At 48.4% G+C, this 10000-nt stretch overlaps 1 protein-coding gene across 1 annotated transcript in view; it reads right to left on the bottom strand.

Moving 5' to 3' along the window:
* nhsl2 (NHS-like 2) overlaps positions 1 to 10000 on the bottom strand; it is an 83671-nt gene that overhangs the window by 1836 nt on the left and 71835 nt on the right. The window contains exons 5-10 of the mRNA XM_056300852.1: positions 7896 to 8072; positions 5615 to 6719; positions 4247 to 5429; positions 3359 to 3668; positions 1849 to 1984; positions 1 to 41 (exon numbers count right to left, since the gene is read on the bottom strand). The exon at positions 1 to 41 is cut by the window's left edge and continues 548 nt beyond it. Of these exons, the coding sequence (XP_056156827.1) occupies positions 1 to 41; positions 1849 to 1984; positions 3359 to 3668; positions 4247 to 5429; positions 5615 to 6719; positions 7896 to 8072 (2952 nt within the window). The remainder of the gene's footprint in view (positions 42 to 1848; positions 1985 to 3358; positions 3669 to 4246; positions 5430 to 5614; positions 6720 to 7895; positions 8073 to 10000) is intronic.

Raw genomic sequence — 10000 nt, 5'->3', positions numbered from 1 at the left:
AGTCCGATGGCTCTTTACGACCCAGAACTTTCCGCTTTGACCTTGGGAGGGGAGGGGTATTGGGAGATGATGGGGGGGGGGCAGGAGGCAAAAGTGGGAAGAGATGACAAGCAAAGAGAAGAAGAAGAATAGAGGAAAACGTGAATTGGAAGTCAGAAAAGAAAGGAGATAAATAATGGAGAGGGCGAGAGATGAGAGGAAAGATATGAGAAAGGGTTGAGGGACAAATACGGCAGGAAACAAGACAAAAGTACAGAGAAGGCAAGGGCATGATTAGCAGGGGGGGGGTTGGTGAAGGGAGAGAAAAAGAGATTCGTTTAAACCTTTACATGTAGTTACTCTCCATTCCTTCTCTGTTTCCGGTTATTCACCTCTTCACACTGTAAATCCTGACAAGTTTACTTTAAAAAAAATAAATAAATAGGAAATCGATTAACTTGGGAAAAGTAAGTACATCTGGGGAGGGCTGCAGACTACCACATGCCTCCTCCTACACATGTGGAGCTGCCAAAGCTCCTTTTCACCTGACAGCGAGGAGTTTCGCCAGGGGGACGTAGTGCGTGGGGGGGGGGGGGTCACGCCATTCCTCCCCAGTTCCCCCTCCTCCGCCGAACAGGCGCCCCAACTGGCCAGAGCAGGCGCTAGTGCAGTGACCAGGACACATACCCACATCCGGCTTCCCACCCGCAGACACAGCCAAGAGTGTCTGTAGGGATGCCCACCCAAGCCGGAGGTAACACGGGGATTCGAACCGGTTATCCCCGTGTTGGTAGGCAACGGAATAGACCGCTACGCTACGCTACCCGGACACCCCCTTGGACTGCGATCACTAAGCTGTGCACGCCAACAGGTGGTTACCAAAGGTGGCTCGTTCCTTTTCTTCTTCTAAGAGATGAAAAAACCACCAACTCCCTCTGTGGCTCCCCCCCCCCCCTCCTCCTTTCTTTCTTCTCTTTTCCTTTCATTCTATTTTCAGCAACGTGCACGGCGAGACCGCCAACACTTGTTGCTTAGAAACTGGCTTTCAAGTCATTCACAGAGAGCATACGTGCCCGTGTCAGCGTATGTACACGTGCACTTAGCATGCACGTGCACCGGCATGTCTGGAGGATAACAGGCGCAAAAACAAAAAAAAGGAGATAAATAAAGAGTCGGCTGTCTTACAGTAGCCGACTCCACATTAGAGCTTCGCCGAGGAGCCTCTGCCTCTCCACCGGCAGCCCTCTCAAACGATGATGTCACATCTGGATCCACTCCATTCTTTTTGTTGTCTACTGAAAAATGAATGGGTCTTCGGAATCCCATTTGACAATCTCTCCCTCCTTGAAATATGTTAAATATGGTAACTATAAATGACACGCGGCACAGTGATTATATTTAGAAACGATTTACTACGATGTCAAGACATAATGCTAACAGCCGTGGCGTGGATCTTGCGTCAACCTTCTCTGACTAATCTCTCGTTCCTTCTGAAAGCCAGACCTGACAAGAGCCTGTAATATGGCTGCCTAAAATGCCAAATTATTACTAAGTGTCCCAATGCGAAATGGTTCTTACCCTATTAATGCTTTTATTTACGTCTTTACATATAGCTGTAATATCAAGAATTGATGCGGCATAATACCGCATGACTCAGACTGGAGAAAGGGGGGGGGGGCAAAGTCAGCGGAGACGCATTGATAAAAAAACTATCCTCAACTAGGTAACGCAAGTGATTTTTGACAATTCTTATTCCGTCTTCAAATCCCACCAGAATTAGTTTCAACACAGGGAAAGCCAATATCTGTACCTATATATAGAAATACATCTTTCTTCACGTGCTGTGTGTGTGTGTGTGTGTGTTTCTACCTGTGTATGATGGTGAACAGGTCTTCCGTAGTGTGTGTGGTGGGCGTGTGTGCCGACACATCGTCATCCGTTTCCTCGGCGATATGGAGCTCTGTTCTCTCACCGGTCGCCGAGGGACTCTCCTCTACCGCGTCATCTGAACAAAACAAAAAGAAACGCTCTGAAGAAAAACGTCGCACATCTTAATTCAAACAAAGAGAATACATCCAAACGACGCAGGCATGCGCGAGGCGGACGCGTAACACGTTTACAGAGAAACAGGAAACGTGCTTGCTGAACAACAGAAGATCTTTGGCAGATGGAAGCAGACGTATCAATAGAAGACTTTGCGAAGCATTTGATACAATGTGTGGACTTTATTTTCTTGCAACTCACCGAGGCAGCTTATTATTGCACATATAATTACACAGATAAATTAAACGGAATTTGGTCCGATCAAGATTTCAGTTATTAGCACCAGATAATGATCCAAACGTTAGCCTTAGAAAATGTCTTATATGTGCTTATGTTAATTTATGGGCAGGAAAGTAGATGAGATGAAATGTCATGACTTGTTACAAACCGAAGATCTTAAGAGCAGCAAGTGCTTTGATTTGTAACAACTTGAGATCAATCGCACTTCCGATTTGGTTTATGCATCAAAAGCAGCAAGGCAGAAATGTTTCCAAATGCCCTGTGACAGCTCTCACAAGGGTACCAATAAGAACCAGTACACGAAAGAACCGGGACAAAATAAGAGGTATTTTAGGTCCCCTTTGAAGCCAGATCCTCTATCAAATGTGATTAGCGTTTGTTTTAAACTAATTGGAGCATTAGATGCTGGGGGTTTATTACATCCGAGCAGTTCGTATGTAGCTAGTGAGAGATGAGTATCTTGGAAAGTGAAATAAACTAACTTTCAAATATGTTTTTATGCATGCTCAATGCTAATTGAACTTTCTGCAACTCTCAAATAGCTTTCATTTCCTGAACTTCTTCTGCAGTCTAATCTGTCAATCCCGTACATTCATTATGCTACCTCTTATGTAACTAGAATTTATTGATATTATCTGGTAGATGCTGTGATGGACTGGCGGCCTGTCCAGGGTGTCTCCCCGCCTGCGGCCCAGTGGCTGCTGGGATAGGCTCAGGCATCCCGCCACCCTGATCAGGATAAGCAGCTTGGATAACGGATGGATGGATCTGGTAGATGCATTAATTTTATATAAAAGGATATCAATATACTGAGAGTAACAAACATTATGTTATATGTGGGTAAAGTTCATATTACTTTGTATCTTACAAGTGTCAGAGCAACAACCCATCAAGTGAAATTTCTGGTGTATGAAAACTTGTCAAATAAAAGATATTGACTCTTGACATGTAAAAACCAACATACAAAGTCCTTAACAGGTGGGGAAGTGGTTTTCTAAACAACTGGATAAAAATATATATATATATATATATATATATATATAAAAATGAAATCAATTTTAAAACGTGTTAAAAATACCCCTCTTTGTATTCCCACCTTGTTCATTCCCAGTGCTGAACAGCTTCTCTTCCAGCTCCGTGAGAGAGGAATCCTGGAGGGACGACTGAAGTGATGACTCCTTGGAACTCTCCTCATCTGTTCCCAAATGGTTCTCCTCTCTCTCTGGAAACCCGGCAGCATTGGGAGAACTGGGAATTTCCCCTGGCAGGTATACTCCCACAGGAGACCGTAGACTCAAAGGGCTTTCTGTCTGCGGCGTCTGTCTGTCAGTACTGCCATTGGCGGAGGAGTGGATCGATGAGGGAAGGAGCAGAACGCTTGGCTTTTTGGGAACTGGCGGCGGAACCTGGAGAGGAAGGAGAAAAGAAGCAAAGACAGAGAAAAGGAAGGAAAATTACCTAACTTGCATTATCATTTAGTTCAATGAGCTTGAAAATTTGCATTTTTACACTGACCTTTTTGGGGTGTTTTAGCTGATGCTCTTATCCTGACCCACTTAACATCAGTGCAACATTATAGTTAGCCTCAATTCCTCTATCAGCAACTTTACAAGAAACGAATGAAAAGAAGCCCAAGTGTCATGTAATATTTAACACATAAAACATGGACTCATTAGCCCCTAGAATAGGCTTCACCATAAAATGTATACCATTGGTATTTAGCTATGTGCCACGAAGGATGTATGCACATCATCAGTTTTTATTTCAACCCAACAATACACTTTCACAAATCAACACACCTTCAGCCAGGCAGAGGAGGATTAATCAGTTACATCTACTGGTATAATGTTGGGTTGGAAAGAAAATCTGAATACACATGACTCTATTGCAAATGGTACCACTGACCTTGATGAACAAAACTAGATTAATGACAAAAGTTAAAGCATTTTTTAAATTAAGTTCTATATTTCACCTGAGAACTCACCTTGGGTTTTTTCTTGTCCGACAGCTCAGCCAGACAGGAAATGGTCATCCTGGAGGGCAGTGTCTTGCTCTTGTCTTGAAGATCTGGTGCCTCCTGGTTACTGCACGGTGAAGGGAGTGAGCCACCATCCTCAGGCCCAAGATGGAGTTCTGTGTCTAAGTCGAATTCAGGTTCCATCCCAGGATCTTCCAGCAGAGGCTGGGGGTCTGGAAGAGGTGGCAGATCGAAGAGGGACTGGGAGTGAGGGAGGAACTGGAGATCGTGGGGAGTTTGCGGGTTGGTGGCAGCAATGGAAGCCGGATCCTGGAGCACTAAGGGATTGGTAAGGGTCTGGGAAGGATTCTTTTTGGGTTTGGGTTTCCTCATGACTTTGTAGATGTTGCCCAGGGGCACAGGCCGATCCACTGGTGAGGAAGGAGGTGACTCAGGGCCAATGGGGGAGGTGGAAGAAGGGGAGGGGGACTTGAGGAGAAGGTTCAGGGGACGTTTGGGCAAGGGGGGCTTCACTGCCACAGGTGGTTTAGGTTTTGGGGCAGTAGGGGGTGGGCTAGGGTCCTCGACTAAATCCCGGCCATGCTGCTCTTCCTCAATGGTGTCGGACGCCCCGTCGGGACAGTCCACCAGATCTCCACGGGAGACGGAACGCAGGCGCACTGTCTTGAGCTCATTCTGGGTGACCACAGGCAATGCCTGGGAAGAATTGGGACTGACTTTACCGGGTTTGGCAGCTGTCGATGTGTCTGAGTGCCGTCTGCTCGCCTTCTGCTTTGGTTTGAGCGAAGAAAGCTCTGGATGCGCATTCATGGGCATCTCGAAAGATAGCCGTGACCTTGCCATGGGGTCCTTGGGTGAAGGCAGTGACGATTTCCTCTCTGGAATCTTGGGGCGCATCTTACACCCCAATGTACCTACTGTTCCAACCATCTGTCCCGGACATGCCACCTGACTGGCTGGAATGGTTGGTGTGGGAGTCTCCGATTGGCTGGAGTAGCCACTTGATGGGGACATGAGTCCTGGTGGTTTGAAAGGTGAGGAAGCCTTGGTGTCTGTCTCCATGGAGAGTTGTGAGGGAGAGGTGGCTCTGGATGTAGAGGGAGAGTCCAGCAGTGACTCTGAGCTCCCTCTCACCTTCATACACTCTATTACTGTTGTACCTGTCGCTGTGCTGGAGCCAGACAGAGACCTGAGGGAGGAGAGAAGAGGAGAGAAGAAAAGATGATGAAATATATATATATTATGAAATATATATATATAATTACTACATTTGATAACACATATACCAAGAAAAAAAGGTAGATAGATATCTAAATAGGTAGGCAAGACAGACAGACCACAAAAAACTACAAAGAATAATTTTATAAATCATACCTATAAGGGTCATTGCTCTTCCACTCCCCCAGCTGCCAATGAGCAGGGAAGGTAATTTCTGTCTCTGCCTCTCTCTCTGGTCCCTGGACCTCCAAGCTGGGAGGTCTGTCACTGCCTCCATGACCTGATTCCCCAGTACTGAGACCAGGCTTGGAGGAGCAGGAGGATGCCGATAAAAGGAAATCCGGCTGGAAGTCTGGGTAGTGATCCCTCGGGATGTGCAAGCTTTTCGGACGTCCATCCCGGTAAAGGCCCCCGCCTCCATCGTGGTGGTGGATGTGCCCCTCGGCTTCCCCAAGGTTCTTCATGAGAGAGACACTCCGGACAGGAGGCGGTGGCTTGCGTTTAGACTTCTTGAGTGAGATGGAGCGGGAGCGGAGTCGCAGGCGGCCTTCGCCGCTGTAGTCTGATGCCGTGACAGACACCGTGTCAGCATTACTGGTGCTGTCCTCAGAGCTCCCGCTGGGGTAGAGGAGGGCATAGTTCTCCGCTAAGCCCAGGAAGTTGTGGTGGTGCTGCTGTTGTTCTGATGTTGTTATCATATTCCCATTCCCAGCAGGGGCGCCATTGCTTCCAGTTGGCTGGCCAATGTTGTCTGTGGAGCAGAAGGAGCCGGTGTCGGTGGGTGTGGACAGAGATCGCTCCCGGAACTTGAAGGCGTTTGCCGCTGCAATGGAACGCGCCGATCTCTCCCTCCCCCTCCCCCCTTCCCCTCCTTCTCGGTCAGCCGGGGCCCCCTCCGTTTCACTTCGCCGCCCCACCATCATTGTGGGGACGACTCCTCTCCCCGCGGACGGGTCTGAAACAGACGTGAAAGAACTGGAATGCGACCCGGAGCTCATCGACTGCCTCGAACTCGCCAAGCCTGCCCCTCCCACCGTCCCTCTGCCTACAACAGCGTTACCCACAATGCTGTGCTGCTTGGGTGGAACCGCCGGGCCTTTGTTCACACTGTAACAGTACGCATCACCCCACGCACCGGGAGAAAAGGTGGAGCCCTTGGGTCCATTCCACGAGGGGGAGGGTGTGTTTGAACAGAGCAGCCCAGAGTGATCCATGCTTCCTGGAGGAAGTTGTAGCAGGGCAGGCCGCTCCAAGCTGGGCTCTATGAAGGTCGTGGAGGTCAGGGGAGAAGAAGGAGCAAAAGAAATATAATTTAATCGTTCACATAAACTAAACCAACAATGACAGCAAAACAAATGTGTAGTTTAGTTCAAAGAAAAATGGAAACAGGAAATCTTTCTGTTGTTTATCTGTCTGCTGACATTCACGTATTGCACAGTTTAGACCAACCCTTCCTCCCAGCAACAACCAATGTATTTCCAGCAACGGATCAGGTCTCTAGTTACCCGTTCACCCCGATAAAAAATGACTGTACAGAAACACGCAGACATAGACATACGCACAAACTCGCAGGCCCAATACCGCCAGTTTTTCTTTCCTATCAGAAAACCCCACCAAACAGCCCCCCCCCATTTTTTCTCCCCAATTACATTTGGCCAATTACCCCACTCCCCGAGCTGTCCCGGTCGCTGCTCCACCTCCTCTGCCGAGCCGGGGAAGGCTGCAGACTACACCATGCCTCCTCCGATATATGTGGAGTCGCCAGCCGCTTCTTTTCACCTGACAGTGAGGAGTTTCGCCAGGGGGACATAGCGCGTGGGAGGATCACGCTATTTCCCCCCAGTTCCCCTTACCCCCTGAACAGGTGCCCCGACTGACCAGAGGAGGCGCTAGTGCAGCGACCAGGACACATACCCACATCTGGCTTCTCACCCGCAGACAGGGCCAATTGTGTCTGTAGGGATGCCCGACCAAGCCAGAGGTAACACGGGGATTCGAACTGGTGATCCCTGTATTGGTAGGCAACGGAATAGACCGCTACGCTACCCAGACACCCCACCAAACAGCTTTTGGGTGGAGACTCATCGGCCATGAATCAACGACCAGGAGTCTGATTTAGATCTGAAAAGGTTTACGAATCTTGTCACAAGACTGAGGGGTACATGGAAATCAGCAGTACCCTTCAAGTGCTGTTACAAGACTGAGGTAGTGTGCCCACATGCAAATTCACATTCAATTCGCATGTATTAAGGCCAGCTTAAGTGAAATTTCCCAACTTTACCGAAATTCAGTAAAATTAAAGAAAAAGCCTACCACAAGTAGTTGTCTCCAGAATTTTGTCTGGTACCGCATGTAAAATGGAATATGTAAAATATATCTTTATGATTGTAAGATAGCATACCGCCTCGCTCACACACACACACACACACACACACACCTGCAGGTAAGCTTGTGTCGAGGTCCGAGTGAGTCTTCCTCAGGGGAAGGTGCTGGTGCGGGGTGTCTGTGATGGGCTCCAGGGAGCGGGGCTGTGGGGGGAAGGGGTCCCCCGGAGAAGGGGAGGGGGAAGGGGAGCACTGGAGTAGGTCGACACCCAGGAATTTCCCTCCTTCACCTGGAGGAGAGAGATACGGAGATGGGTGGGGGGTGGGGCGTTCATTATTTTTCCAATGATTAAATTCAGCAAACACCAAAATCTGATCACCTGTCAACAAAGAATGGAATCTGAATTTCAAGAGAAGAGAGTACGTATGTGCACATTTGTGTGTGTGTGTGTATATGTGTGTGTGTGTGTGTGTGTGTGTGTGTGTGAGAGAGAGAGAGACATGAGAAGAAAAACACAGCGAAACATGTTACCAAATGTAGCAGGAATTCAGGGGGCAGGCGGGACTCGAACCTGGGTTCCCTGCACCACGGGCAACGGCGCTAACCAGTCAACTAAAAGGTCCGACTCATTAGCCAAGGGCTAGCGAGTCTACACAGAAGAGCTACTCTAGCTCAAATTGCTGAAAAAGTTCATGCTGGCTCTAATAGACAGGTGTCAGAACACACAGCGCATCACAGCTTGGGGTGTACGGAGCTGTGTAGCTGCAGGCCGGTCAGAGTGACCACGATGACCCCTGTCCACCGCCGAAAGCACCTACAATGGGCACGGGAGTGTCAGAACTGGACCATGGAGCAGTGGAGGAACGTGGCCTGGTGTGATGAATCATGTTTTCTTTTACATCACGTGGACGGCCGGGTGTGTGTGCATCATTTACTGGGGAAGAGATGGCACCAGGATGCACTATGGGAAGAAGGCAAGCCTGTGGAGGCAGTGTGATGCTCTGGGCAATGTTCTGCTGGGAAACCTTGGGTCCTGGCATTCATGTGGATGTTACTTTGACACGTACCACCTACCTAAACATGGTTACAGACCAGCTACACCCCCTCATGGCAGTGGCCTCTTCCAGCAGGATAATGTGCCCTGCCACACTGCACACATTGTTCAGGAATGGTTTGAGGAACATGACAAAGAGTTCGGGTGTTGCCTTGGCCCCCAAATTCCCCAGATCTCAATCTGATCGAGGGTCTGTGGGATGTAATGGAAAATCAAGTCCGATCCATGGAGGCCCCACCTTGCAACTTATAGGACTTGGTGCCAGTCCAGAGGTGTAAAAACCAGGTCCAGAAAGTAAAAGTCTAAACCATGTATTTGCTCCACTCATGCACTACACCAGCAGATTCTAGTCAACAGCACTCCTCAACTAGGTAGGGAAAACTAGCTAATGAAACCAGCTGGTTTAGCAACATGGTTGGAGCAAATACTTGGTTTGGACATTTACTTTCTGGACCTGGTTTTTACAACTCTGGGTGCCACATACCAGACACCACCCTCAGAGGTCTTGTGGAGTCCATGCCTTGACGGGTCAGAGCTGCTTTGGTGGCACGAGGGGGACCTACACAATACTAGCCAGGTGGTTTTAATGTTTTGGCTGATCTGTGTGTGTGTGTGTGTGTGTGTGTGTGTGTGTGTGTGTGTGTGTGTGTGTGTGTGTGTCTGTCTCGTATTCAGGCCAAAAACTAATAAAAGTATTGATCGACTTTGTTAAAGCTCAGACGAATAAAGATCTGCTTTTTCTTGACAAACCCGCTCATTAATCAAGCATGGTGTCAGTATCAAGTCACTGTCAACTTGTTTTGCTGACCACCAACTAAACTGACAGTGCTCTGCTTTGGCAGAAATGGGGTGTCACTTTTAGTGAGCCCGTCCAACCTGTCTGTCCCTATCACCTTCTTAGGAACGGTCTTTCTTCATCTGATCTCCTCTGACAGACCTCTATGGCGAGTGCCAGCTGGTCTGTCATCTCTTTCGTTTGTTCTCTGGCTGTCCGAGTGTTCGTCTCGTTTCTTTTCTGAGATGTTTTCCACTTGCCTGTCAGTTGTTTTGTCTTTCCAGGCTGTTACGAGTACGACTTGTGTATGTGTCTGCATGTCTGTCCATCTCTCTGTGTGTCTGTACTTGTCTACGTAACTGTCTGTAGGAACCGTTTACCCGCCTTT

This window comes from Lampris incognitus, chromosome 20 (genome assembly GCF_029633865.1).
Source record: "Lampris incognitus isolate fLamInc1 chromosome 20, fLamInc1.hap2, whole genome shotgun sequence".
Lineage (NCBI taxonomy): Eukaryota > Metazoa > Chordata > Actinopteri > Lampriformes > Lampridae > Lampris > Lampris incognitus.
The sequence above is the reverse complement of the archived record's forward strand: the minus strand, read 5'-3'. Positions and strand labels throughout refer to the sequence as shown.